Genomic DNA, 13088 nt, shown 5'->3' with positions numbered 1-13088 from the left:
CTTTATGAGCAACCTTAAATTAATGACAGTAGAATCTGACTGTAATCAACTGGGGGGGGGAATGACCCACAATAAATCAAATCCATTTTAATTCATTCACACAAGCTTTGAAAAACTAAGAAAACAAAAAATGATCATGCTATTACCAGTACTAACTTTTTAATAAATTCCATTTAGGAACAGACGATGCATAAAGACCATACTGTGCCTATTGTTCTCCCCTGGTAACTCATTTTCATCCTGCACTTTGGGACTTTCTTCAGCCTTTTTAAACTCCTCAGAGATTTCATACTGTCATTTTACTTGCATTTTGAGACATTTCAGTTAAACCCCATGATGACTCAGCTGGAGTAACATTTCAAATGAGAAAGTGCATCAAGAATTAGTTTGTTCAAACTCAGAAAGAAATCAGAGGGGGCTGATTAGGTCTCAGATGGATGCCTGTGATTTTTTCCAAAACCGAAAATTATAATAGAAAGCATTCTGACATTTTTGCTTGACAGCCATGGCCTGCAATGCTTACCTGGGACGTACGCATTACATAAATTATTAAGAATCAAGCAACAAGAATTACATCCTGTTTTAATCAGTGTGCGGCAATGTCAAAAGAAACAGGATATTGTTCAAAGACATTTTATTTGAAAATTTGACCAAAATTGCATTTAAAGTTTATAAACGCAATTTGTAACTGCGTTTATGCCTAAAGTGAAAGCTGCCATATGCTGAATCTTTCTTTTTTTTAATTCTTCTTTGATGCTGGAATTGCCAGAGGCTTATCAAATGAGAACAGGCCAGAGGGATGGGTGAAAAAAGCTCAGATAACGTTCGACTTCCCAGCAGCAGGGATGCCACATGGGTTACATCTCCTATGCCCCAAAACTAATTTGTCTTTTCCAGCATGGGGGTTGGGAGGGTGAGGGGGCCAGAAATTAAATTATCAAAGTAGATGGGTAGAAAAATAAGCAATTTCAAGATAAGGACATAACTGCCCAGTCCAGACCGGCTAACAGTACGTAAGTTACTGCTGATTCAGTATAGCAGCGGCACACTACCTTAGCGAGTTTGAACAGCCGAAGCAAAGTCCATCGCAACAGTGATAGTCTTCCAGCAAACTTGCACTCTTATTATTTATTATCATTCAGAAAAAAGTAGCTGAGATCTAATTTTTATCAGGAACATAATTAAAGTTTTAATCCTGGTTTAAAAAAAATGCTTGAGTGCAATGCGAATAGCACAAATAGCGTAAGACAGTACTCGCACAGCCGAGGGGGCGGCGGCGGGCGCGCCCCCGCGGGCACCCCCGGCCGAGCCGCCCCCGGGGCAGGGCAAGGGGGCCGATGGTCACAGCCTACCTGTGGTTAAATTGTCATTGATCTTCAGCGGCACCCTTAAGATGTAGACGAGGAAGAGCATGATGAAGAACCACAGCGTCCAGAGATAAGTCCAGGACCAGACGATGCAAGACTTGAGCTGTTCCAAAAAGCCCGTCCCAGCTTCAGCCATGTTTTTTGGAGAGAAAAGAGGAAAAAGAAAAAAAAAAAAAAAAAAGGGGGGGGGGGGGGGGAACGGAGTGTGTGTGTGGGGAAATCAACCCAAACGCTGCTCTCTGCTGCCACGAGCCCTCAGCGTGTGTTTGTGGGATGGTTCACCCCCCTCTCGCTGGCCGGGCCGCCTCTCCCCCGCCCGCCGCACGCACCGCCCGCCGGGCACTGCGGGTGCCCCCGGGGCGCTGCCGGCTCTGCCCCCGGCCGCCGCCGTGCCCGCCGCCGAGCCTCGGCGGGGGCTGGCCCGCTAAAATGGACTCCTGCGAGCTCCCCTCCGGCCGAGCGGGTGGGGACGTGCTGCGGTGGCAGCGCCGGACCTGCCCCCAGCCGCGCTCGGCCGCGCCCCGCGGCTCGGCCCCTGCGCTCGGCACCCCGGCCCTGCCCGCGCCCGCCCCGCCGCCGGAGCGCGGAGGCTGCGGGGCACGGCGGCGTGCGGCCAGAACAGAACCGGGGCAGAAGGGGGCAGAAGGGCCACGCAACTTTCCCCCCCACATCTTTACGATCTTGAACAATAACTTCTGGCGGCATTTTCACCGTGCAACAGGACTTTAAGCCTAAAAAGGGCTCACGTAGGTTTTTTTTTGCAGTTGACCCGTGTGAGCTTCTTGTTGGGTAATGAAACAGGCATAGAAGTCCCTGCGTGCGTGTTGGTGTGTACAGTGCCCAGCAGAGTCCCGAACTGCACAACTCTCCTCCTTGGAAGATAACTATATGGCGCAATAAATGGGAGGGAAGGGACGCATATCTAGTTCCGACCCCCCTGCCAAGGGCAGGGAAGGCACCCACCAGATATGCATCTCATTAAAATAGTGTCAGTAAAGCATAAACTTCAAGTCATAGAATTGTACTTTTGAGAAATACATTTTGCTTCTTCCATGAATGAGGTATTTATTCATGAAACAACATTTGACAGCAGAATGGGATAAAAATTCAAGTCGGTAAACACAGCCGATCCCTGCTTTTTTTTTTTTTTTTTTTTTTTGGTGTCCCACAGCTTACAAACATTTAAGTAAATACACAACACATATTCACAATTTGTTTGGATCTCTCTTCTGTGCTTCCACAGCCTGTATCCAGTGGGATAACACTCTCCAGCATTGTAAGAAACAGGTACTATTCATAAAGTCTTACCAAAAGATCAAAAAATCCTCGAAAATTTCTCCAACTGGTAGTAACCACTCTGACCTGAGATTTCTTAGTCTGCCAAAGAAACAGTCATCACAGAGAAAAACATTGTAGCTTTCCTAGAATGTTTACAATACCCAAAGGCATTAAACCAAAGTAAATCTGTAGCTCTACAAATTGATACCTTCTCATGGTAGCAAAGGCACAAAATTTTTTCTTCCAGACTACTGCAGGACTTGAAGCTGGATGGGGAGGTAACTGTGTCTTCTTCATTCGATGGTGACAGGATCCTCTGATTAAGAGACCACTGTCTCCATATAAGAATATTGGTGCAGGATTGACAGAAGTTTTTCCTGCTAATAAATCACAAAACTTTTAAAATGAGAATATACAGATTAACTACATAAAACGTCATTTATAGTTTAATTACATATCGAAGAAAACCACATTTCAAATTTTTCAGTTTCCCCTTCCAGTTTTAAAGGGAAGAAATACTTAACACATTAGGTCACACCTGAAAAACCTCAACCTTATTCAATCATGCAGTTATTTATAAATCAAAATATTCCTCTTACATTTGCAATTGCACTAGGCAATTTTTCACTTTTATAAATTTTCCTCTACATATTTTAATTTTCAGAGTATTCATGCTTATCTTAAAAAACTGACTATGACCCATTTCTTTTATGTATGAAAGATAAGAAGTGGTGTATGGGGCTTTCCCAAAGTTTTTTGTTATAGACAACTTTTCAATCTATTGTCTTTTATTGAAAGACAGGAGTGAATTGTGTTGGTTCCTCCAGCTCTGCTTTCTTTACACCTCTTGTATTACTAGAAGATCAAAACACTATGAACTGTGCCCACTTAAAGCACAGTTATTAATTTTATGCCTTCCTTCCTCTAAGCACCACTGCTTCTTCTTCCCTTGAAATTACAAAAGTTTTAATACTTTGCAGTAATGTTATGCATTTCACTTCTAGATCTCCAATGTTTTTACAGTGAGCATAAAGTATTTAAAAAAATAAGGATTCCTCATTGGGTGCTGTACAAAGGAAAAAACAAAAAACCAAACAGGCAAACAAACACAACAACAAAAAACAATGGCACAAACTAAACCAAGAAAACCAAACCAAACAAACAAAACCACCAACCCACAAAAAAACCCCCCAACCCCCCCAAAAAACCAACAAAAACCCCAAACAAAACCCCCCAAAAACTCAGGAAATACAAAGCATGTGTCCAAACCCAAATGTTTGTGTGAGGTGACAAAAAATTAAGTGCTGCATATCTTGACTTGTGACTAGTTTTGTGCATTCATATGACAAATTACATTTCTGCTGTTCCTATTAAAGAAGCATCTAAGCTGACACTCAAGGCAAGTTCACTGTTCAGGCGCTATTTAACACAAATTATCTCTTGTCTCTCAGTTCTGTTTGAATGAAATTCCAAGCAAATACAAAGCCCTGAAACATGCATTTCATAAGTCAGAAGCAAACTGTTCAGTACAATGAAAAGACACCATTTTGAGTGTCACCTGGTTCTAGGCCCTCATTTGCTAAGTCAACATATAACAGAATACAGCTGAAGTGAATCACTGGACAAAAAAATTTTTGAAAGTAGTGTTTTACCTCTCTGCTAAGATTTCCCACACAATTACATCATTGTTTAGAGTTTTCTCCCACAAGCTCTCAGTTCCTACCTCAAAATAATATCTGTAAGTGTGAACACTACTAATTTGTCTGCCATAAACCCAGTTCAGAGTTCCTAATTTCTCATATGACTGTTGATGACTTTGCTAAATGAAATCAGGAAGCAGAAGCAATGACAGTTACTAAGCAAGAGGTACAGTGAAGTTTTGTTTCTTTTCAGAAGAAAGACATTTTATTGAACTTGGATCCTGGCAAATAAGAAAGAATAGATGGGACCACTGTGCAGCAGAAGTCCAGTTTGAAAATTTTGCCCACACAATCTTTGTATGGGTCCAAAGTAGTCCAAGATCCAAAGCAGTGGGGTTTTTAATGTTTGGGTGTTTTAGTAAACCTTAAAATATCTTCTGTCTGATAATTTCAGAGATCAGAATGAGAGACCTTTTCTAGGCCCATAATGTATAACCTTCTTGGAACCTGGCTACAAATTTAGATTTCATTGGGGTCTTGGCAGCCAAAAGACAGCCAGGCACTCTAGTCGAGGACATTCAGAAAGGGCAGAAGTGAGACCCACATGAGCTCCATTTATATATGAGCACTGGGAAACATTGTCAGCTTGGTTCAAAGGAGCCAGACATCCCCTTGACCTTCAGCTGATTCCTTCACTAGCAACTGAATCCCGTTAAGCAGCGTTATGCCCAACACTTCTTAATCTAGATACCTGTTAAACAACAATGCACATAGGTATGCATGCCTCTGCCCAGATGTGTATTTACACACACACAAATAAATACATATGCACATAGTGCACCTATCAAGCGTTATCAGCTGCATGTTAAACAACACCAGGGTTGAACTGCAGGTGGCAGTCTAAGCTGGAATCAGCAATGGTTGAGAAGCAGTTTGCCAATGGGAATGAGAGCACTGGAGGAGAGTTCACGGGATCTCGTACACAGCGCTTTTCAGACATACCAAAGTCTGCGTAAAATGCCTTAATCACATAGCAAAAATCTGTTTTCAACTAAAGTACACACAGTCTTTAGTCACAATCCAGAAAATTGAAAATATGGTAAGAAACACTGAAATAAAAAATTGTGCTTAATTTACAATTTAATCGATGTATTTTTATTAAAGATATTGCAAAAGTATGCAACTACAGACTTCTGAACAGTGTGCCCAGGCTGAAGTTTCTGTTCCCCATTCTAAAAGTGGGATATTACAGTATTACAGGAATAATCTTCAGCTTAAAGACAGTAATATTTAAAAACATGCCACCAATACTAATGAGGAAAAGTGAAATATGCCTTGAGCACCACATGTCAAAAAGCTTAAAAAAATTGTTTCCATTATTAACAAAATGTTGTTCATGGCCACGAGTACTCTTCCAGAAAACATGCTGCTATGGAATGTGTCAGGGTAGTTGCATGGGAAGGAGGAAAGCCTGCCTGAAAGTTGTTTTAAGATCTTTACTGACAAAAAATTCAACTAACAAGCTGCCCTGATTGCAAGACAAGTAACAAAACCCAGGTTAGAACTGGCTCAGTTAAGAATCAGATGTCAGTGCAAAGAGAGGGCAAAGGAAGGTGTTGCTAAATAGCTAGTGCAACTCAGAGCAGAGTTTCAGTACTTTCGGGTAGTGTTCAAAATAATGAAATAACCAGAAAGAAAACCCCAACCAAATTAAAAAAAAAAAAAATCAAATCTATTTTCTTCTGCTGCTTTTTTGCCCGTTTACTTTTTCTTCCCTAAAAATGAGATGGGAATTTCACCTTGACTGTCAGCACACTTAGGCATCAAGGTGGGGCAGTGCCCCATCCCAAACACAATTTGATAAAGCAAATTGTTTGGGGTTTTTTTAAAATCCATGGAAATATCCTCCAGGAGCACTTACGTGTTTTTGTGAAGTGGACACACATTCGTTGAGGCATTTTATTAAGCTTCTTTATAAAAGGTGGTGGAGCAAGACATGTCAGTATTTGTACAGGATGGTATGTGCTTAGGATTCATAAAGGAACCACGCGAGCTGTTAGGTTGGCCCCTGGTCAAAAAAGAGCTCTCCACAAGTCAGAAGCTGGCATCTGCATCCACACATGTTCTGTACCTCATGGGAGGCTGTGGGAGAAACAGGGAGGCAGAGACAGATGGCCAAAAGCCCAGAGGGAACCAGCACTGGTTTCTGCCTCCCCTATTGAGGTCGAGGAAAAGGACAAAAGCTCTGCTCCCCACTCTACTCATGCCTTGGACTGAAGCCAAACAGTAAATCTTCTTTTCCTTTTTTTGTTTTTTTTTTTTTTTAAGGAGATGCATTTGTAGGAGATGTAGAAGACATGGCCTTTTTTCACTGATTGGTATCTTGACCATTTTTTTTTAAGGAAAAATATGTTGAGCATGGTCTTCAATTTAGTGAGTGTTGGTATTATACTTAATGAAAACATTTTAAAGAGAGAAAAAGGTCTCAACTCCTCCCATGTGAAATCTGCAATTTGCAGAGTGAAGTTTATTTTTCCTCTAGGATTTGCAACACGGCATCTTTACCTGCTACGTATCAGTAGAAGCACAGAAATCCACTGGCAGTTACATTTTACTTCTTCTCCAGACTTTCAGAGGAAGGAAACAGAGCAGTCACTGTGCTGGATCATGTACAGGTAATTATTACTGCTTGAGGCTGGCAACAATTACAAAGGACAAGAACAGCTCTGCCTGTAGGCAGGAAGGGATTGAGCAAGCCGTGGAAGCAGGTAGCATCTAAATGGCATGTCATTTACCCATATCACAGCTAGATTTGGCTCCCAAGCCAAATCTTGTTAAATCTTTGCAAAATCAAGTGCCAAAATATCCTTTTGCCTTGTCTGATGCAATTGTTTTCTCCTTTTCTTGCTTGTCTTGCCTCTCCACACCCATCCAGTACATCATTGCTGAGAAAACCTCCCTCATAGAGCCTGTTCTTCTTACCCTCTCCACAGATGAAGGTCTCTGTGAGCTCATCTTTAAATTTGGGCTACAGAACAATAGTCCGTGTTACACGCTGGCTTCATCATGTCCTACTTTCTTCCCTCCTTTGCTCTTCAGTTTTGCTTGATCTGTTCTTGCTGGGTCACAGCCTTCTGTCTTCTGCACCCAGCAGTCATTCTTCAGATCCAAACACCTTTCTCACAGCATCCTTTAATTCAGTCCATCCTGCCTCCCCTTTTAGTAGTGATGCTGCTGACTGAATCAGTTGCTCTGCATGGCAGCAGGGAAGAGGGACAAGATGAAAACCCTAGTGGGCAAGCAGGGAGCTTCACCCATACAATTCTGTTCCGCTCAGCATTTCCTAGCCTTGCTGGCAAGGCACAAATAGCCCTATTGAAGGGGCTTTTCCTTACATCAAAGAACTAGGAGGGATTCTGAGAAAAGGATATAGTAATGGTTGCTGCTCACCTTGTGTGGTGATTTCCACCACAGGACTGCCACATGATTGTAGCAAACCCATCAGCTGCATTGAAAACCCACTGTTTTAGATAACCTTGGAGCCTCTTTTACTGGGTATGTTACTTTGTTGGTAACTTTCATGATTCGTAGAACAGTAATCATCGATTGTGAGATTGCCCAGGTTGCATCTGCTACTGCCCTGTTTCTCAATGTTGTCATCACCTGTGTTTTGACACCAGGCTCTGGGTTACCACTCTGTCAGCAGCTACAATCTGGGCAGCAACTTTACTATGTCTGAAAGGATCTTACCCAGAGATAAATCCAGGTAGCTGGATTTATTCATTGGGAAATTATATACTGGGACACTCCCCCCATTCTTCCTTTACATTCAGGTGGAGTAACTCTGGCCACATCAACTGCTGGTAGGACTACAAGGCACACTGTTTCCAGATGAAACAAGTTCTTATAGGGAAGATGATGGCTCACTAAGTTTAGTAACAAACTGGGAAAAGACCCCTACTAGTTACTGATTTTACCAAATTCTATTGCACCAAGAGAATCAGTCATGCAGAAACCTTTGCCTTGCAGCAAAGCCTTGGAACAGGAGCAGCACTTCAATTCTTAGTGAGCATATGGCATTTACTTTCTTAGCAGCATCTCTCAGGTCTAGCCTTCTGCAGTTGAGCTGGCTCCTGGCACCAAGCACAGATAAAGAACCCTTCATACTCAGTATACGCCTACAGGAACTTTAAACAGGCTCTTGAATGACTCACACTTTTCTGATACTCTAGAAGTAATTCTGGCTAGCTTGGTGGAGACACACATTGAGACATATGGAAAGTGCTTGCATGGATGTTACAGCAGCTACCATAGTTTTTCACCAGGTGAGATGCATCTCAGAGCTTGTCACCTCTGACTGATCACTGATTCCTTTTCCTTTCCATAGAAAAAAGGTAGGAAAGAAGCATACTATGTGCTTCCTAGCACAAGACAGGGGGGTGCACTTCAACTCCTCAGTTTTAACTGATGTCAGTACCTACTGAAAAACAAATTACCTGTTGGCACAATATCCCACATCACAAGGATTTAATTCATCACCCCGGAAAAGTTCACAGCAGCCCATCTTTTCATGCCAAGATGCTCTCAGTTCAGAATCTGTGTGCTGGCTGGTCCACATCATTAGGATGCAGATGGTCTCATTTTTTGTACATTCCCACTACCTGCTTTGTCATTAGAGAAGGATAACATCAGGCATACCTACCTAGTAGTGGCTGATTGGTTGGTTTTATCTCCTTAATTTAACATGGGGTTTAAAATTCCTAATAGCTGATGAAGATAATACTAGAGAATATTATTGCAAGACCAGATTCTAGCAAAAGGAAACACAAGTACCAGCTTAGTATCACAATAGCCTGCAGTATCATCAGGGCTGAAATGAACAATATGCAGAGAAAAACAAGCGTCTCAAAATGTGCAGAAATCAAAAAGGAGAATGTAAGGAAATTACTTAGAGTATTGGATTTCATGTAGTAATTGGAGTTGCAGTATTCAGTCTTTAATCTAAAAGCTACAGTCTGGAGATGCTCTTCAAATATATAAAACGTGGCAATGAGAATGGGAAAAAGCCCTTCTGTATGCCCGCAGCTAAGACAAAAAAGGTCAAGACCTAGCATGGTAGATGTCTTTTCCTACTATCTACCTTAATATTAATAATACCAAAACCTACAAGAACTTGGAGAGGAAGGATAATCTTTAATAATTTATTTCAGAGCAGACAAGTCTGTCCTATCACATGAAGTCGAGATGCAGGTGATGGTGCAACAACTCTGGAAAAAACCCCCCAACATAAGCTTTCACATTCCATTAAAGGATTTCTAACACCACTATTTTTTCAGAAACCTTCCAACTGAATATTGAATTTCAGAATCTGTAATCAAAACTGCTTTTTGGCTAATCGTTTTTGCTACTTATTGTTCCTATTGTTATAGTGAAGTTAAAGACTTGCAAAACTTACCAGTTTTACAGCATCCAAAAGCTGGTTTGACAATCACGTGCCACTTGAAAGAATAGAGCAGATTTTTCTTCCTGCTACCTAGTTTAAAACTGCTAATGGCTCCTGAAAGCTCAGCGCTTACTCCAGTGCATATGCAGATATTAACCTTAAGTGTCACAGCGAAGTTAAAAATGTATGCATTTAAAAAATCTGTTTCTATTTTGAATATTGATTCATTTAGTAACTACCTTGCTCCTTTTCCAAGTCTGTTTCCCTAATTTCCAGATTATGTGTAAGTTATTACTGCATGGTTAGACCCAGGTCACTGTAAATAGCAGGTTATTAACAGAAGGGCCACCAGGACATTTGGGGCAGCAGCCCTAGTTGTGCCTAGTTAAGACAGGCTGTGCCAGGACAGGGAGAACAGCTCGATCAATGCTTGTAGCACATATGCCCAGACAGACGGGCAGCAGAGGCTGCAGCTCACGGGCACTGTACAGCGCAGCCTTTGGCTGTGACTGCTGTGCCAGCCTCCATCCAACCCGTGCTCCTGGAGTGCAACTTGAATTGAACTGACCCTTTCCTCAGAGCTGCAGCATCAGGCTCCCTGTCACAGGCTGAACAGGAACTGTGGTTGAGTGGAAACACATGACACCTTTCTTCCTTAAAGAAAACCATAACTGATCGCAGTCTTGTATTTTATCATCTTACTGACACATCTTGGATTACAACTGGATGTGCTGCCTCACCTGGAAAAAAGGCAGCATGACAGCAAATCCCAGGGCTAATCTTTGGGCCCCTTGCTGCACAGTGTGAGCTTCTGGCACCTTCAGAGCACAGCAACAACTTGAATGTTTTTGCCTTTGGGCATCTAACTTTTAGTACCCAGCCACAGCAACAGATGCAACACTACAACCCACCACCCAAGAAAGCCGGCACACTGGGCAGGGAGGCTGCTTGAGCAGGCACCAAGAAACACTTTCCATCCACTGCAGCCCAAGAGAATGAAAGGCAAGGATTTTTCCTGCACTCAAGAGCTTGTGGCTGTAATTTTCAATTAGGTTCATAAACACTTCATCTGCAAAAGAGGAGATAGCCTTGCTTCCTTTCAGCCAGTTATAAGAACATTTGCTTCAGGGAAGCCAAATCCCTTCTTTACCTCAGGGGACTAAAACTCACTTCTCTGTGTTTGAAGAAAGTAGCTTAGGTTCCAGATACACCGCAAGCACACTGCTGCACTGTAATTGGCAAGGCCTCTGGGGCCATTTTTACTTCCTAAGAAAGAGATAGGGAGCATGTTTTTCTGAACTCCTCTTCACAACACTGCTTGTCTTACACTCACAGTGGTATGGCAAAGTTGCAGCTTAGCCTTCTATATTAATATTTTTAAGTAAATTCTGAAATAACCTTGAAGGGTAACTCAAACTGAGTTGCATACTGGGAAGCTACTTATTAAAGGAAGTAATCTCAATTCTTTCACTGATGCCTAGAACAGCTGTGCTCGGTAAACACTTGAAATTGAAAATGGTGAAGCACATTTAAAGGCAAAACTGAAATTACTACAAATCATTATGGGCATATGGTGGTGTCCTCCCAAACTATCCAACCAACTACTGTATACCTACTTTACTAGATATATTTACAACCCATAAACTGGAAGTTGTTTCTGATCTGACATTATTTCAAACTGCAGCTAGTCAGGCAGAAGTTCCTACATGCTCCTCTTGACTGAAGAGGAACAAACCTGACAGATTTGTCCCTGCACAAGTTTATTGATTTGCAAAGAAAAGATGCATAGAAAAGTCTAAATGTACTTATAGCATGTATCCTTTAAGACAATGATTATCATTCTGACCCTTTTTTCTGATGAGCACATGGCTAACATCATGCTGAGCAATACCTGTTACAGGTAAGCAAGTCACAGTAGCAGAGGAAAATATTGCTAATAAGAGAACCTACCAAGTATTAAACATTCATTTTCACAGAAGGAATAAAGTGCATATTCACAGTTCCTTTTAGCTGTAAAAGAAAAAATTGACCTTTTTGGTTAAAATCTGATGCAAATTTTCCCCTTAAAAAAAAAAAAAGTTCAGTTGACACTGTCACACAAAAATTGACACTTCAAGGTTATGAACAAACTAAGTTTAATCTAAACCTAGTTTACAATTGCATCAGATGAAGAACAGTTTCAGTCTTTCCAGTCAACAAATGTGGCAGAAGCTATGTCTGTGTCAGCAAGTAATTCAATACGATAGGAGTGAATCCACAGAATCGAACAGTTGATGCAACTTCTATACCTACAGTATTTACAGTCTGGAAATGTGAAGGCCCAGTTTTGTCTGAAGCTCCAGACATCCTCAATACATAGGTAGGTGGTTTCAAGCTGCCTGAAAGAAACCACTGCTATGGACTCAGGTCACCATTCAGAGCTGGAGGGTACCTGGTGCACACTCAGAGCCCAGGTCCATGTTCTGAGTTCTCCAAAAGGAAGTGAATTCAAGAGCACCAAAACGGCTTTGAGAGCCAAACCAGTCTGTGGAAAGTGGGGATAACAGAGGGATTTCCAAACTGCATAAACTACATTGCTGCCATAGATGCAGCTGGAGCCAGCCCCAAAGAGAACGTATCTCTCAGGATGTTCAGCCTCACACAAGGCTTTTAACCCTGGCTGAGTGACCATTTACTAATGAACTGCATCGCAGTGTTCCCAGTGGAACCAGACGGCAGAATTGTTATCAGCATGTAGAGCAGTAAGCAGCAGTAGCCAGATAATCAAAATTACAATGATTTTAAAGTTTCATTCTATCCACAGTATGCATTTTAAGACAGACATACAAAAAGGGGCTGCTCAGGAGAACCTGAAAGCAGAATTGCCACTCCTGTTGAAGATGTTCACAAAGAACAGCTGCTTACTTGCAGAAGTTAAAAATTCCTTCATATAAAGGGGCACTAAGATGCATAAGATGTAATACACTTCAAAACCACAAACATTTTACAAGTCCATTTTACAAGCCATAATGTCTATTACATCAAGATTGAACAATACAAAGCTTGTCTTTATATTTAAAAATAGAATATAAACAAATAGTAGTTCACATTAAGACAATTGCCACAGCAAAATTTCTCAGAGAAAGTGCTTTACCTACAGAAAATACCCTAAAGCCTACCAAGCAAGCTCTAAAATTCTCCAACTTAAAAGTGGCAGGGATAGAAACAAAAGTGCAAAGTGACATCCAAAACTCTGCTAGAAATCAAGAACTCTAAATGTGCCATGTACCTCAGCTGACAGTCAGGTCAGCTTCATCTGGGGAGTCATTACCCCTAAATATGATACAGCACACCACTTGGAAAAAGTAACAGAATAGTTGA

The 13088-nt window shown here is 41.6% G+C and overlaps 1 protein-coding gene across 2 annotated transcripts in view; it reads right to left on the bottom strand.

Annotated features, from left to right (window-relative positions):
- Positions 1-1518, bottom strand: part of ST7 (suppression of tumorigenicity 7) — a gene marked incomplete at its 5' end in the record, with an annotated part of 142002 nt that extends 140484 nt beyond the window's left edge. Inside the window, one exon of one of the 2 annotated variants that reach the window (XM_082280763.1) lies at positions 1353-1518. In XM_082280763.1, the coding sequence (XP_082136889.1) occupies positions 1353-1503 (151 nt within the window). The remainder of the gene's footprint in view (positions 1-1352) is intronic. The other variant, XM_082280762.1, reaches the window with a different exon arrangement.
- Between the last annotated feature and the right edge of the window lie 11570 nt (positions 1519-13088).

The sequence above is a fragment of the Coloeus monedula genome, assembly GCF_965178545.1.
Source record: "Coloeus monedula genome assembly, chromosome: 4".
NCBI classification, from domain to species: domain Eukaryota; kingdom Metazoa; phylum Chordata; class Aves; order Passeriformes; family Corvidae; genus Coloeus; species Coloeus monedula.
This window is presented reverse-complemented; position numbering and strand designations above follow the sequence as displayed.